Source organism: Calliphora vicina, chromosome 5 (assembly GCF_958450345.1).
Source record: "Calliphora vicina chromosome 5, idCalVici1.1, whole genome shotgun sequence".
In the NCBI taxonomy this organism is placed as follows: Eukaryota; Metazoa; Arthropoda; class Insecta; order Diptera; family Calliphoridae; genus Calliphora; species Calliphora vicina.
Genome location: NC_088784.1, coordinates 98,395,139 through 98,413,489, shown reverse-complemented (window position 1 = coordinate 98,413,489; position 18,351 = coordinate 98,395,139). Strand labels below are relative to the sequence as shown.

Here is an 18,351-nt window from a genome sequence, read left to right as displayed (position 1 = left end):
TCTGGTTTTCTTCAGAGAAAAACTAATCGCTAGCTCCAGGTTTTCTTTATACAGAGGGAAACCGATCACCAGACGATTGTTAGTATATAGACAATTATAAGATGATCTCTATTCCATAGTCCACCATATAAATGTATTTCATGTTCAGTACAAAGTGCAATAAAGTCAACCAAAACATAAAAACCTTACACAAGATCTCTTGTTTGCCAGCTAAATAGCTTGATGTAATTTGATTTTTATTAAGAAAAATACTGATCTCACTATCAAAAAGAATTATGCCAGAGTTCTTGTTATTGTAACAGCTCAGCTATAGTCGAAAATTCTTCCCTGGGGAAAAAACTTCGATTGGTATAGCTGTCGATGAGTTGAGAATCTTTTGCCGAGTGAGACTCTGGTCATTCCGGAGTGAAGATCCAATTATCGTGGAAACAACTGTATGATTTGGTCTTCCGAGATGATGTGCTCAAAGTCTACACCCTATTGAACACTATTTGAAAGCAGTCAAGTTAATATTACTAGATCCTATCATAAAAATAACCCCAAAGAACTTGAAAGACGATTTTGCATGTCCGAAATTGTGCTTGAGGGCTATAAAAGAAAATCAGTTTTGCACCTAATCATTAGTTGCGATGCAAAATAAATCCATTACGATATTATGAAGCGTAAGTGATCGTATATGAAGCCCAGCCAAACAGCCGAATCGACACCAAAGCCTAATATCCACAGCGCTAAGGTAATATTCTGTATTTGGTGGGAGCAAAAGGGTCCCAGGATTCATCTAAAAGAAATTGGTTACCATTCGAATTAAAGCCAAAAGATGTTGAAATACGATTTTGCATAACCTAAATGATTTTTGAAAGCTATAATAGAAAATAAATTTTGCACCGAAAAATTGCAATGAAAAATGGATACATTACGATTCGACCAACCAAAGCCAAATATCCACAGCGCTAAGGGAATACTCTGTAGTTGGTGGGAGCAAAATGGTCGTATCTCTTATGACCTGCTGTAGTCTGCCCAGACCATCACAGGGCACCTGTACCAAATGCAACTGATTCGTTTGAAGCTAGCATTGGATGAAAAACTGAATAAGCGACCAGACATAAATCCTTAAAAATCCATCATGATAACGGTCGGCTACATGTTGCAATACCTATTAAAATGTATTTATAATGAAGTGAATAGGAAGTTTTACCTCATCCGTCTTATAGTCCAGAACTTGGACCCATAAGAGACCAAAAAGCTCTTAAAGGAATAGACTTAAGCTTTCTTTTGACCAAAAAAATATTAAAAATAAAATGGGCTCATTTTGAAAAAAAAAATTGTATGTCTAGAGTTACAAAATATTTATTTTGATAGATATGTCACTTGCATCCCACTAAGCGATCATAAAGGTCTTCAAGGAAAAGACCTAAGTTGTCATTTGAGCAAAAAAGAAACATAATTAACAAAAGTGTCCATTTTGAAAAAATTCAAAGTTTTTGATTTTGCAAAACAAAGTCAAAAATTCTATGTTTTGCGATACAAAATATTTATTTTGATAAATATCCAACTCGCAGCTTACTGAGCGACCAAAAAGGTCTACAAGGAAAATATCTAAACCTTCTTTTGAGAAAAAAGGTGCCATTTTGAAATAAAAGTCAATAAAGTTTTTGAATTCGGAAAAAAAAAATTGAATAATTTTTTTTTTACTTTTTTTCGAAACTATTTGGGACAGATTTTGCTAAGAACAATAGGTAATAAGTTACATGGATGATTGCCCAAAATGTTAAATTTTATCCAATAGGGCTAACCTTAGTGCAAATTTCATCCCGATCCCAAGACATCGATTTCAAAAGTTGTTTCACTTGACATGAAATCCGCCATATGTATTCCCCCAATATCACACATAATAGTATAAATAACTAGTTCATAGTTCAATAGTGTCTAATATTTATTAAGATAAACATCGAAAACATGTTCTATAAAAAATTTTCAGTTATTGCGAGCCCTAATAGCGAACAAATCTTAAATAATACTTGACACACCTTTGCTATTTTACAAGAATGATCCACAATTATCGATTTTAAAAAAAAAGAAAAAATTTTCGCTGTTAGGGCTCGAACAATTTCATTTCCACAAGTTCGGTCATTGAAGCGCCCCCATTTTCGGGATTAAACACCAAGCAATATAATACAAACAATAAAACATATATCTGGAGAAACCTGAAATAAATAGTAATATGTAATGCAATATTGTGAATACTAAATCAATAATTCCACAACTTTTTAGATCCTTAAAATTTAATTTCAGCTACACGGTGACTTATAAATATTAAAGTTTTATTTATATTTTATAAGCAAAAACTACATAAATTTAATTAAATATATAGATATGCTAGTATAATAAAAAGAATAGTTGTAATTTTAAAAAATCTTATAAATTTACAGCCATTGTTTTGTGTTCGAAGAGGGACATGTTCATAAATTAAACTTAATCCTACTTAACAAACATTTTCACAAACAAACATCCTTGTTAAGCCCAGCCAGTTTTAATTATGAACCATATCCTTAATTAAGTAAGAAACAAATACATTAAAATTGAAATGTTCCATATTTAAAAATATTTGTCAAATAAATAATAACAACAAATAAGGTAGAATTGTATGGGTATTTATATGTAAAAGTGTACTTACATTTCTTTTCGAATTCTAAAAACGGTCGGTTTTTAATTTATTGTTTTTTTTTTTGTATTTTTGTTATTTTTTTTGGCAATTTTTATAGTTTTCATGAAATTTGTTTCGTTAAAGTCAGGTTTGTTGTTGTTTTTGTTTTTGGTACGAAATATAAACAAAATAAAAAAAGTAAATAACAACAAACATGAAATTAGATTTTTTTGAAAACAACTTTTTTTTTTTTTTTTTGAAAGAGAGTTTTAGTTAAAAAAATTCAAAACTAAGAAGAATAGTAAGTAAGTAAAGTGTAAATTTTAACTAAAATAAATTTTCAACTCAAATATTTAATGATTTCTTTTTTAGCATCTTTTTTTTTCTAAAAGCATCCAAGTTTTTTTTCTTAATAAAAATGAATTTAAACTTTTTTCTTAAATATAAAATGTTCCATTTCTTCAATAATTAATAATTATAAATAGAATTATTTATAAAGAAAAAACCAAACAAAAAACAAAATTAAAAACCAATATTTCTTTTTATTGTAATTTTTTTTTGTTTTGTTAAGGAAAATTAATATAAATTTGTAACAATTAACAAAATGTATGCACTCACCCATATCATCGATAATTGGCGCCATGCGTAATGTAATGCCGACTAACATGAGGCACATGAGCAACAGCAAACATGCTGTGGCAATAATGGTCCAACGAGCACGTTGTGGCAAATCATCTGGATCGATTACCTTGAATATTTGGTGGAAAATGATTTTATTGTTCATTATTATTGCTTATTTTGTAAGGAAATAAAATAAACATTACCTTGACTTCTTGGGTTTCTAAGTCTTGTACAAGAATTTTGGGTTTTTTATGGCGATGACGTTTTTTGTGACGATGATGGCTGCAAGTAAAGAATGAATATTATGAATATTTTGTTTTAGAATATTTTTGAAATAAAAAAAATTAAAACCACAAAAATTCGAAAGATTTACTTTTGTTTTATATTGAAACAATTGATTTTTACATGTATAGCCTGATTTGGTTAATATTTTTGTTACATTTCGAATAAAAACTATTCGATAATTCAAGAAGAAATTTTTAGTTGTTCGAACCAAACAAATATTCGAATAAATTGTAAAAATTTAAATTTTTAATTTACGAATACAGAATTATTCGAATAATCGAATCGAATATTCGTAATAATTTCTGTCAAATATTTTTTTTTAGCGAATAAAATATGTAGTTAATAATAAAAAAAAATATCTGATTAATATTTGAAAAATAATCGAATAAATTTCTACTGAGAATTTGGTAACGAATAAAATTTTGTAATTCACGTTCTCCTGCTGAGCTAGCTTATTTCCGCAAAAATGTATTTCAATTTTATAATAAGGGTACTCATTTAAACGCTTATGTTTGCCATTTGTTCAATTGTGCAAATTTGCGCGACGTGTTTCATGAACCCACCTTATCAATGTTGTGCAAGTTTATACATTAAATTTCTCTCTATTTGATATAAATGTCAAATAAAAATAAATTCAACAAAAGCCTTAACAAATTTTTCAAATTGTATAAATTTTAATTTTAAAAATGTTGAATGAAAGTTAAATCTTTGGAACAAACGGTGATATACAGAGTTTGCAAGATTTTGTTTATATTCTAGCTGTTGGTTAATGTTTTCATACACAATGCCATTTAATACAATCATTCTGTTCCAAAGTTACACAATTTTCACATGCACAACATTTTTATATTTTATTTGATTTTTATTTCTTATTAATAAAAGTAAACAAAAGCAGCTGATTCATCAAATGCACAATAAATTCAAGTTTGCGAGTCTAAATTGTCGCGCAAACTTATCGGGGTTGTGCAAACGAATTTCCATACATTTTTCATTTGCGAGAGTGTAAAAATGCACAGATTGCACAGTTTGCGAGGCATTTAAGCGTTTAGATGAGGACCCTTAATATTTTTTTGGAAAATATAATGGTTGGGAGTTTTAGCACATTAAAAACTTAATTTACTTGTAAATATTTATTCCCTACACCACCATTGTGGGGAGGGTATTATGCGTTTGTGCAGATGTGTGTAACGCCCAAAAATATTGGTCTAACACCCACCCACGATCGACTTAGAATCGCTTTCTGAGTCGATTAAACGATGTCAGTCTGTCCGTCCGTCTTGCTGGCTGTCCATGTACACCATGTTTGTAACGCCCAAAAATATTAGTCTAACCCACCTTAAAGTATACCGATCGAATTAGAATCACTTCCTGAGTCGATTAAACGATGTCCGTCCGTCCGTCTGGTCGGCTGGCTGGCTGGCTGTCCATGTAAACCTTGTGCGCAGAGTACAGGTCGCAATTTTGAAGATATTTCGATGAAATTTGATATATATTATTTTTTCGGCCCACACCGGTTGTAAAAATACATGAGAACAGCGAAAGCAACAGCTAAAAACATTCTCATTATACCCTACACCACCATAGTGGGGAGGGTATTATGCGTTTGTGAAGATGTTTGTAACGCCCAAAAATATTAGTCTAACACCCACCTTAAAGTATACCGATCTACTTAGAATCACTTTCTGACTCGATTAAACGATGTCCGTCCGTCTGGTTGGCTGTCTGGCTGTCCATGTAAACCTTGTGCGCAGAGTACAGGTCGCAATTTTGATGATATTTCGATCAAATTTGTTACATATTATATTTTCGGCCCAAGGACCAAGCCTATTGAAACTGGCTGAAATCGGCCCATTATTTTACCTAGCCCCCATTTCCTTCCGAAATTGGACTTTATCGGTCATAAATGTTTTATTTATATATGTATCTCCACAAATTCCGCTCCAAATAAGTTTTATATACACAAAATTCATGTCACCAAATTTTGTTACGATCGGTTCATAATTGGCCATAGCTCCCATATAGACCCGCTCCCGAAAATCACTTTAACGTGCATAAATCGCTTAAAAATTTTGGTAAACACACAAAATTCAACATAGTAAACTTTCATAGAGACATAAATCACACGACCTAATTTTATGGTGATCGGTCCATAATTGGTCATAGCCCCCATATAAGGCCCACTTCCGAAAATCACTCAAAAATATAAATTATTGAAATTTTAAAAGAAAATTTTTTTTTGCTCTTTTACTTAGTGTATGGTATTATATGGTCGGGCTTGACCGACCATACTTTCTTACTTGTTTTAGTTTGCGAACGAATATTATAATAAATTATTCGATTAATATTTGATGACAAAACTAATATTCGAATGAATTTCTATAAAATAAATAAAATTTGTTTAAGATTAAAAATAAAAATTATTCGACTTAAATTTTGAAGAATATTCGAATAAATTTCTACAAAATATTTTAAATTTATTAAAATATGCAGTTTCGAATAACAAATAAAAAATATTCGAATTTGTCGAATTGTTTGTCAAATATCAATCGAATATTAATGCCTGAATTAATATTTTTATATAACGAATAAAAAATATTCCATTTTAAACTGACAAATAATAAATATTCGAATTAATTTGTTAATGACGAAATCGAATAATGGAATAGTTTTTTTATTCGAAACAGCATATTTTATTAATTAAAAACTAGTAGACCGCCCCGGCTTCGCCCGGAAGCATTTACTTAATGTTAGTTCTTCAAGTTTCTCCAACCCACATACACCTGCCTGTTCTTATTTATTTGCAAATATAATATCTAAATTTGTACAGCATACTTTAGGGAGCTTTTTTATTACAGTTGATTGGACTCAAACCATTTCTTTACAAACCATCTTCTGAAAATTCGAATCGAATAAAAAAAAAATAAGCCGAATCGCTCACGTGATGCCATTACATACATGGACCATTTAATTTATATATATATAGATATATACTAGAAATTTATTCGAATATTCGTTAAAATTTGAATAGAAACATTTTTTTTAATCTTAACAAATTCAGACAAATTATTGTATATAAATTTATTCAGAAATAAGAATAAATCAACGAAGATTAATTAGGAATAATAAACTATTCGATTAATATTTAATGAATAAAAAAATTTTAATACATTCTTTCTGCATAAACAAAATTTTCAAAATACGAATAAAAAATTATTCGAATTAAATTTGACGAATAATCGAATATTCGAATAAATTTCTTTAAAGTATTTTTGTTAATAAATAAAATTTGCAGGTGCAAATAAATAAATATTCGCATTATATTTGACAAATAATTAAATTTTAGAATGTTTGTGAAATATTAATGCTTGAATTAAAATAAAACAAATTACCAATAAAAAGGTATTCGATTTAAATTTGACAAATAATCGAATATTTGAATTAATTTAAATAAGGTATTTTTTTATGAATAAAATCTGCAGGTGCGAATAGAAAAAAATCGATTCATATTTCACAAATATTATAATATTTTTGAATGAAAACAATTTTAGATTAATATTTGAGGAATATACGAATAAATTTATATAAAAACAAGTAAGAGTGCTATATTCGGCTGTGCCGAATCTTATACATATCTTCACCAAATTATACTTCAAAATTTTAAATATTTTTAGGTAAACAAAATTTAATTTTTTTCCAGTTGTTTTTTTAATTTTTTGGGAAAAAATTTGTTTCAATTGTTATTTAAATTTTTTAATTTTTTTTTTTTAAATTAAATTTTTTTTTTCCGATTTTGACCCAATGTAGGTCCAACTTACTATGGTCTTATATACGTCGTTGCAAATGTCTTTGAAATATCTATCATTAGATATCCATATTGTCTATATTAATGTCTTAGTAATCCAGATATAGGTCAGAAATAGGTCAAAAATCGATGTTGTCTTGGTTTTTTCCTCATATCTCAGCCATTTGTGGACCGATTTTGCTGATTTTAAATAGCAAAATTCTCGAAAGCATGTCTGACAGAATTATTGAAGATTTGGATACCGAAGATATCTGGGGTCTTCAGAAAATTGATTTCAACAGACAGACAGACGGACAGACAGACGGACATGGCTTAATCGACTCCGCTATCTATAACGATCCAGAATATATATACTTCATAGGGTCGGAAATGAAAAATGTATAAATTACAAACGGAATGACAAACTTATATATACCCTTCTCACGAAGGTGAAGGGTATAATAAAGTTATTCAATTAATCCATAAATAAAATTATTTGTTGTAATTAGGAATTCAAAATTATTCGATTAATATTTGATGAACAAACTAAAATTCTAATAAATTGCAATTAAATAATAAAGTTTTCCTTATGAAGAAGAATTTTTAATGACGACCAAAAAATTATTCGATTAAAATTTTATGAATATTCGATTTAATTTATGTGACTTATTTCATTAATAAAAAAAAATATGTAGTTGCGAATAAAAAATTATTCGATTAATATTTTGACGAATAAATTTTTAAAAAGTAGTTTTTGATGATTAAAATCTTTTAATTATGAATAATTGAATAAATTATGAATTTTTATAATGTAGCGAATAAAAAATTATTCGATTGATATTTGATGAATAAATTTTTACAAATTATTGTTTAATTTTATGATTAATTGTGAAACGAATAAAAAATTATTCGATTAATATTTTGACGAATAAATTTTTACAAAGTAGTTTTTGATGATTAAAATCTTTTAATTATGAAAAATTTAATAAATTATGAATTTTTATAATGTAGCGAATAAAAAATTATTCGATTGATATTTGATGAATAAATTTTTACAAATTAAAAATTATTCGTTTAATATTTGTCGAATCATTAAATAAATTGCTATAAATTATTTTTTTGAATGCATAAAGTAATTACGAATAAAATATTAGTTGATTAATATCTGCTAAATTATCAAATATTCGAGTAAGTTTCTATAGAGTATGTTTTAATTACGAATACACTCTTATTTAGTACCGATTATTCGATATTTGTTGGACAATCAAATATTCGAATAAATTTTTGTAAAAGGATTTTTTTTAATGATCCTACCTCGGAATGAAACCTAATCGAAAACTTAACCGATATATTGATGCTTGTAAGTTATTTGGAGGTTTCAGACCTTAACATTGATGAATATTAATGTAACCAGATATAATTCAACTGCAAAAATTACTGCAACGTGAAATTGTTCACTTAATTAAGATCGTATTTAAAACAGCTATTACACCATTCTATTTAACAATTAATAGTTTAAAACTTTAAATATGAACAAAAACTGAATGCAAAGTATTATAATAAACATTTTAAATAAAAATCAATAAAAATAAAACAATGGCCCACAAAACAACAAGTTATGTAAAACAACAATGCATTCATCATATAAACTCTCATATACCCTTAAATTATGAGGACTCCAAAAACATGAAAAATTTGATCTTCCCAACTAAAATGAAAGCATAAAAGTGGGTATTGAGCGAGATCGATGTAGAAAGAAATCATTTTATTAAGTGGGTTTTTCGTGAAGTTTAGTATTTATGGCAGAATATTGTATAGGGTATAAATGGAAATAATTTAGAGCTATACACTACCAGGAAGGGTCCGAAGTTAAATCTGGATATCTTTAAAAATGCTACTCCAATTCGACTCCATTTGTATATAGCAGTATTGTATAAAAATTAAAAGAATTCTAAACCCTCTTTTCATCAGATTTTTCATTTTGATGAACCACCCTAATATACACGCAGTCAATATTTTAATCCATTGTACGCTTACACATCATTGACTATAAAAGAGGCTGAATGAAAAAAAAATTCTTTTCGGTTTTTTCCCATTAAAATTCTTTACTGCATTATGAGTGAAGAGTTTTTTTATTTCGTATACAGTGTGTGAATTTGTTGGTTGGCTGTTTGGTGTAATATAGCAAAAGTTTTTTTTTATCCCTCTGCCTATATATTGTAGGCTTGATATACATCTCATCTACTTTTAATACGAATACAAACAGACACACATCCTCATACTTACTCGCACACATACACCGGCACTCTAGTGTCAGCTAAATGTACCAAAGTGTGGCCGCATAAAAGTTTTATGTGCAAAAACTACCTTGACCTAAATATTTATTTTGTAAAAATCAACACAAAAAAAACAGAAATTAAAATAATAATAAACAGAGAGAAACATGAAACAATCGTAAAAAAAACTTCACTAAGACTATTATTAAAACGTGTTAAAGTTGGTATGGGAATGTAAGTAACAATAAAAAAAACTGTCACTTTTAAAATTTTTTGGAATTTGATTAATCAACAATAAAATTTTTTTGGAGAAATAATAAAAATGTTTAATTATGAATAAGAAATTCGATTAATATTTAAGAACAATCGAATATGTACTCGAATAAAATTAATTTTTTTTAAATTACGAATAAAAAATTATTCGATTAAATTTTTGACGAATAATCGAATATTCCTATAATGTGTCTTATTTGCTTAATATTTGTTTAAATTTCTATGAAGTATTTTTTGAAGAACTATGAATAAAAGAAATTATTCGATTAATATTTGACGAATAATCGAATAAATGTTTATGAAGTTTTTCTTTAGTTTGAATCAATAAAAATGCTTTTAATTAATAAATTTTATAATTCCGAATAAAAAATTACTCGAATAATATTTAACATGAAAATAAATTTTCATGAAGTATTTATTTTATTTGAATAAAATGATTTTTCTTACGATTAAAAAATTATTCGAATAATATTTTATTTAGAAAGAATAAAATTTTTTAATTATAAAAGTTTTAAACTACGAATAAAAAAACATTCGATTAAATTTTTACGAATATTCGAATTAATTTCTCTAAAGTGTTTTAAATTTCTATCAAGTATTTTTTTGAATGAGTAAAATAATTGTGAATAAACAAATTATTCGATTCATATTTGACGATTAATCGAATAAATGTTCATGAAGTTTTCATTGGTTTAAATCAAATAGAAATGTTTTTAATTACAATAATAAATTCTATAATTATGAATAAAAAATTATTCGAATAATATTTAACGTATATTCATGAAATATTTCATTTTGGTTTTGTTTGAAACACAACAAAAATTTGATTGAACTATTATAATATATTAGGACATTATGACAATATGAACAAATAGTAGACTAGAATACCCCAAATATAAAAATTATTCGAATTATATTTTATTTAGAATAAATACCATTTTTTAATTATAAAGGTTTTAAACTACGAATAAAAATCATTCGACTAAATTTGGACGAATATTCGAATTAATTTATCTAAAGTTTTTTTATGAATTATGAATATATTTCTTTCAAATATTTCTTTAAATGAATGAAATAATTATGTATAAAAAATAATCGACTAATATTTCACAAATAATCGAATAAATGTTCATAAAATATTTCATTGCTTTAATTAAAATTGTTTTTTACGATTAAAAAATGTTTTAATTATACAAATTTTTAACTACAAATAAAAAAACATTCGATTAAATTTTGACGAATAATCGAATAATTATTCATGAAGTGTTTCCTTGGTTTGAATCAAATAGTAATGTTTTTAATTACAATAATAAATTTTATAATTACGAATAAAAAATTATTCGAATAATTTTTAACGAATACCGACATAAAATTTTCATGAAATATATAATTGGTTACAATAAAATGAGTTTTCTTACGATTAAACAATTAATCGAATAATATTTTTTTTAATTACGAATAAAAAATTATTCGGCTAATAATTTAGAAAAACATTCTAATAAATTAAAATAATTTTTGAGTGAATTGAATAATAAGGGGTAAAAACTTATTCGATAAATATTTTACGAATAATCGAATTAATTTGTAGAGATTATAATTTATAATTACGAATTAAATAAATTTTGATTAATATATGAGAATTAATCGAATATTGGAAAAAAAAATTAGCATGAATAATTTTTTTAAATACAAATAAAAATGATTCGATCAAAATTTTACGAACAATCGAATACATTTTTATAAATTATTATTTGAATGAATAAAGTTTTGAAATTGCCAACAAAAAATTATATTATATTCGAATACATACTCGAATAAATTTGTATGAATTATTTTCCTGAATGTATAAAATACTTAAAGATATTCGATTAATATTTGAAGAATAATCAAATATTCGAGTAAGTATATATTTTTTTTAATAAATTACGAATAAAAAATTATTCGATTAATATTTGGGGAATAGTTGAATAAAAGTCTATAGAGTATTTTATTAATAAATTACGAATAAAAAATTATTCGATTAACATTTGACGAATAATCAAATATTCGAATAAATGCCCACAGAGTATTTTTTTAAATAAATTAGGAATAATTAATTATTCGATTAATATTTAAAGAATCGAATATTCGAATAAATATTTACAGAGCATTTTCTATTAATATTTGAATAAATGATTGCACAGCATTTTTTTAATAAATAAAGAATAAAAAATTTCTAGATTAAAATTTGACGAATAATCCAATATTCGAATAAATGTAGTTTTTTAATAAATTACGAATAAAAAATAATTTGATTAATATTCGAATAAAATTCTATGGAATGAATGAATTTTATAACTACGAATAAAAAATTATCCAATTAGTAGTTGACGAATAATTGAACATCGGAATAAATTTCTATAAAGTATTTTTTGTAATGAATAAAATGTTTCTGTAACCAATAAGAATTTGTTGACCAATACAGAGAATTTTTTTAAAAAATTTACAATTAAAAATTATTCGATTAATATTTGACGAATAATCGAATATACGAATAAATAGTATTCGTATTTTTTCAATATATTACAAATAAAAAATAATTTGTTTAATATTTGAAGACTAATCAAATATTCGAATAAAGTTTTATGAAATGAATGAATTTTATAATTACGAATAAAAAATTATTCGATTAGTAGTTGACGAATAATTGAACAGGAATAAATTTCTATAAAATATGTTTTGTACTGAATAAAATTATTCGATTAATTTTTGATGAAAATTTGCTTCTAGTGAATGTTAGCTCGATACCAACTTGTATAAGTACGAAATTTATGGAATCTTAAAAGATGATTTTCTTCTGATAAAAGATTTATTGTTTAGCAAATCTTGATGAGATAAGGTGGAATATTCAAGACCCCTACTAATATCGAGACTCCTACCACTATATCCAAAACATGACCTCTCCGAAAACAGGATTGATATTCTTCTAATAATATTTTATCCATAAAATTAACCATAAAAATTAAGGCTAACTATAATAGAAAATTTTCGAAAAATATTCGAATACGTAGACATAATAAATATTGAGTTGATAAAGTTGGTGAACTGAGTCGAACTACTTTGATTATCAAGTGATTTTTTTCGACTGATTATTTAAAACCAAGATAGGAGAATTAAACAAAGGAAGTAAACTAAAAGACAGCAGCTAACATTTTTCATGTATTTCGACCCAAAACTTTATACCGATTCATTTTCATTCCTTTTCTAGGCATTTTGTTCTAAAATTGGATTTTGGTTCAAACGATTTTGACCATTTTCAACGGACAATTTTTTGGGATAAATTCATCCATCCTAAGTCATTCACTCTAGGCCCTCTCGTGCCTTCAACAGACAATTGAATGGTAAAAGCTAAATCATAAATAAAATACAAAATAATGACTTCATTTACTGGATATGATACCCCAGAGCCATACATCATTAAATAAATTTAAATCTAATATTGTATAAATATACATAAGTGTATTAATTTGAAAGCACACCCTCCCATATGTAGTCATATTACACAAATGTCTTTTGTTTGCATGTGCATTAGTGTCCATGTCCACGTCGTTGTCATTGTGTTTCTAACCAAGCTGCTTGGTTGTACTAGACGAGACATTGCAATCGCATAACAATGCGGCACCAGATACGAGTATATTCTGTTGCATACGGAAGCGGAAATATTAACGACAACTATTCTAACCAACAGAAAACATTGTAAACTGAAACAAAATGTAATACGAGTAATTGTAAAGGCAGGGATGTACGTACAAAATTTTAAATCGTATAATTGAAAAACATTCTTTAGCAAATTCTTCCCAATATGCAGTAAAGAATAAAAAATTCAAGCACTTGAAAATGTTGTTAGAATTTTACTTGAAATAAAATAGTATAACATTAATGAAATATATGAAAATTTGAAATGTTTTTCAAACCTAATAAACATTTTAAATGGAATTCAAGTTAAAAGCAAGTGTAATTCAAGCTTTGAATTATAGTCAAGCAATTGAATTACACTTTAATTCAATAGCATTCTCCAGTAAAAAGAAAAATATTTAATTTTTTTTAAATATTTTTCAAGTTTAAAACATAATTATAGTTGCATTCAAGTAAAATGCTTGAATTTTTGAGGCATATTGGGAACAAATTAAATTTTACTTGAATTTAAATTTCTTTATAACTGGAGAATTCTATTGATATAAAGTGTAAGACAACTATAATTCAACTGCTTGACACTGGACTCAATGCTGGAATTACACTTGCTTTCAGCTTGAATTTCTGCAAAATTGATTTTTTAAAAAAATGTTTTTACAAGAATAAAATTCTTCGTTGTTGGTCACCTCCGACTTAACGTTTATTCCGGCTAATAGGAAATTATATAAAAAAATCAACAGAAATAAAACCTCATATAAAATCATAGTGAGAGTATGTAGTGTGTAAAACTTGTAGTCACGGTAAAACAACAGGTTAGAACACTTTCTTCGGCTATGCCAAATCTATAATACCCTTCACCTATAACAAAAATTACACTCGTTTCAACATTGTTGCTGATTCACACACTCAATCATAAACATATTCATTCAGTCGAGTTGTTTTTAGTTTGAAAAATTATTTCTTGGAAATTTGTAGGAGAATTGCGGGTCAAATTATTGTGACACTTGAATAGTCCAAATGTTGGCCAACTGTAGAAAAAACAAGAATTTCTTTACCATTACAATGTTCCACTTTGGACTTGAAGATGTTTGCAACAGACAAATGATAAACAGATTTATAGCAGATTTCAACAGGCACAGGGATATTAACTTTGCAATTCACATAAAAATTACAACCGAACTCCTTACCAAATTTGCTAAACTGAAATGGCAACGTACAATTTTGTTTTTTTTTTCATAGAAAAAAATCAGTTAAAAATGAGAATATTTTTAGCTGTTGCTTTCGCTGTTCTCGTGTATTTTTACAACCGGTGTGGTTTTCTATGCTCTTTGCTAAATTGTATAAAATACAAATGTGTATTTGCTTTTTTTTGTTGGTTTATCATTACAAGTACAACTGGCATGAAAGGTTTAGCTGTTTTTTTTTCGTTGTATTTCATTTCCGTTTTCCTAGCTTACCAGCACTTCCGTTCGGAATTTAAACATATTAGAGTAATGTTGATCACATGATGCAGACAGAGCTGCTGCAGGCAAAAGCCAATGGAATTTATTTGTTTGTTTGCAAGTCACATTAATATTTGAAATTGAATTTGTGGAGAAAGACATAAAAAAAATATGGAAAAACAAATTTTTATCTAAATTTACTTGGTGCTAATGTTTGTTCTATTTGTTATAATGCTTAAAAAAAAATCCAATATTTTTGTCAAGGGATTTAACCAAAGCATAGAACTAGAGTTGAAGGTGAGAGTAAAAATTATTAAAAATATTAAATATTGAAATCTAATTTTATAAATTTTACAGGAGAATTATTAATTTATGAGTTATGTTTTGTAAAAACTCTTTAGCTCAAATTAGAATTAAATTAATTAGACTCATATAATGGTAGTTGGGCAAACACAGTACGAGCAAAATCTTCCTAAGTGATGAAGCCTATTTTCACATTTTCACGATTCACTGAATGGTGCAAATTTTAGACTGGAGTCATATATTCCTTAAAAATGGCGATATGATAACAGATTTCTTTTTGCCTAAATTGTATGATATTGATGGGAACAACATGAGATTTCAACAAGATGGTTCACAGTGGGTTCAATCACGAAAAAGTGGCAATAAATCTGAATCTTCTAAACAAGTAATACGATTGAAAACAGTAAATATCTCAATTCGCCTAATCGAATAACAATTCGATAGAAATAACCATAGATCGGAAACTCTGCTGTCAAAGACCTAACGCAGTTGTCAAAAACCTAAGTGCTGAGAATGAGTAATTTTTTTCTTTGAGTTTTTTTTCTAGTTTCTGCCATAGACAAAATATACATAGAGCGGAAACTTTGCTGTCCAAGACCTAACTTAGTTGTCAAAAACCTAAGTGGTGTGAATGTTTTAGTAAAAAAAACAATGTGAAAGCAAAAACAACACCCATATGTGTGATTATTTTGAGTATTTTTTTTTTGTATGAGTTTTTTTTTAGTTTCCGCTCTATGTATATTTTCTCTAAATAACATTCTATAGAAAAAAATTCCGTTTTCTATTTAATGAAAATATTTAGCAAATTTTGGAATACATTTCATTAATTAATAAAATATAATGAAGCATTTTGTTTTGTTATAATAAATAATTGTTATATTAAAAAAAAACTCACCGATGTTTACGATGTTTACGTTTTGTACTATCACTTGGAACTATTTTTTCGAGGTCATCATTTTTATCAGATTCAATTTGCAGTTGTACATCATAAGCATAATCCTCCGTATAGGGATATTGTCTAAAAACAGCAAACAGACACAGACACAGCATCAAGAACATCGAAACGTCAAATAACAATGGAGAAGAAAAAAAAAGTAACCAATGAAGTGTTTGAAGTCATCCATTCATTAAGTTCAACCATAGCATTGTTTTTTTTTTTGTGTTTACGAGAAAAAGATGTATGAAGAAAGAAAAAAATAAATCAAATAAGATTTTTATTAATGATTCTAATATCCTGAGAAAATGTTCATTTAAACATTTTCGTTTAGTTAAGAATCTTAATTAATGTTTTATATGCAATATAGCTAGCTGCTTTTTTGTCTAGCATATTTTATTTGTTTTTTTTTTTTTTGGATAAATTGTTGTGACTTACATGGGATCATTGGGTGGCATACTCAAGATACAATGTTGTAATCCACTGGGTGTTGGATACACTAATACCGGGTCTGAGCAGCGATGATAGCGTTCTTGTAAAGAAATTAACAGAGAAATAGCAAATGATTAATTAAGTAAATAGAGAAAAAATTGTGTTAAATATGTCTTATTATTTGTACAAATTTATATAAATAATACAAGAAGAAATTAAGTTAAAGAAATTAAATATGAAAGGAGAGAAAAAACTAATGTTTTCGACAAGGTTTTGAAACTTATAAGTTCCAAATTTGATAAAACTTGAAACCAGAGACATAACTGTTATAAGAAATATCTAAAAAAATTTAGCCATAACTGTTATATTGTAGAAATAAATTTTTGTTTCTTTAAATAATAGTTATTCTCAATGAAAATAAGTTTTGTTATTCAATAAGTGTTATTCATAATAAATATTTTTTTTCGTTACTCATAACTATTATTTTCGATTTAACTTCACCTGAATTATCTCCACTTCAACCAATATCCGATTTTCTGATTGACGAATCGACGAATCTAAATACGTCATCGTAGTTCGGAACATCAATTAGAGAACTTGAAGTGGATTGATCTTCAGATGATGACAAAGGCAATACATCGCGAGAGTTATTAGCAACTATAGCTGAATTAGAGAGCTTTAAACCTATGAGACTGGACGTAGAAGCCGATTTGTTTGCAATATTAGGAAGAGAAAAAGGATACTTTTGCAATTTTTAAATAAATTGGTTCATATTGTCTATGCACTGCCGGCTAAACGGCTTTCTGTTGAAAGAGCATTTTCAGCTTTGCGTATTTGATTGACTGAGAAAATGTGCAACTTGGCAGACAATGCGTATGCTAAAACATTGATTGTGAAACAAAATTCTTCATAATTAAAAAACACACAATAAAAAACATCAATCTCATACCATGCTTATTTTTTGCGACTTTAAAGGTTAAATTCAATGTATGTACTAATAAAATTCAACCAAGGTGGTGAAAGAAACTTCTTTTGATTTATGAGCAACGAAAAAAATATATTCTTTAGAATAACTCTTATAAGGCAACTTAAACTTCTTTAGAATAACTCTTATAAGGCAACTTAAAAACATACAAATTGAAAAAAAAAAGTTATGAGCAACGTAAAAAAATAAAAATCGAAAATAAAAATTATGAGCAACGAAAAAAAATATTTATTATGAATAACTCTTATTTGAAAACGTAAAAATTATTCATTGATTTATGCCTATTTTTTCATTTTCAAAAAATTTAATAACAGTTATTTTTGGTCTCTGCTTGAAACACATATAAAACACAAAAATGTTTTAAATGCTTTTTAAACAACTGCAAAATTTTAATGTATTGTGGTTCCAGTAATACAAATAAGGTCCAAATTTTAAATTCTATAGAGAGGTTTGTTCAGATTTATTACTCTATCGCAAAATTTGGTATCGTTCATAAAAATCGATTATTTTTTTTTTCGAATTTATTCACAATTAAGAGAATTCGCTCATTTTCACAAAACTTTAGGTAAATCTTCTTCTTTCCATTGATTGAATTTTGAAAACATTTTCCCCATGCTATGTAGAAATTTTCACATGTATATTTTGTTTTAATCCGCTCAGTAGTTTCGGAGTTATAATAACAAATTGAACCAAAAAATATATT

General features: G+C 26.7%; 1 protein-coding gene across 1 annotated transcript in view; it reads right to left on the bottom strand.

The window, feature by feature from the left end:
- The window catches only part of LOC135960733 (mucin-5AC-like), a 431,448-nt gene that overhangs the window by 408,339 nt on the left and 4,758 nt on the right, over positions 1-18,351 (bottom strand). Inside the window, exons 2-5 of the mRNA XM_065512099.1 lie at positions 16,670-16,763; positions 16,193-16,315; positions 3,469-3,547; positions 3,263-3,392 (exon numbers count right to left, since the gene is read on the bottom strand). Of these exons, the coding sequence (XP_065368171.1) occupies positions 3,263-3,392; positions 3,469-3,547; positions 16,193-16,315; positions 16,670-16,763 (426 nt within the window). The remainder of the gene's footprint in view (positions 1-3,262; positions 3,393-3,468; positions 3,548-16,192; positions 16,316-16,669; positions 16,764-18,351) is intronic.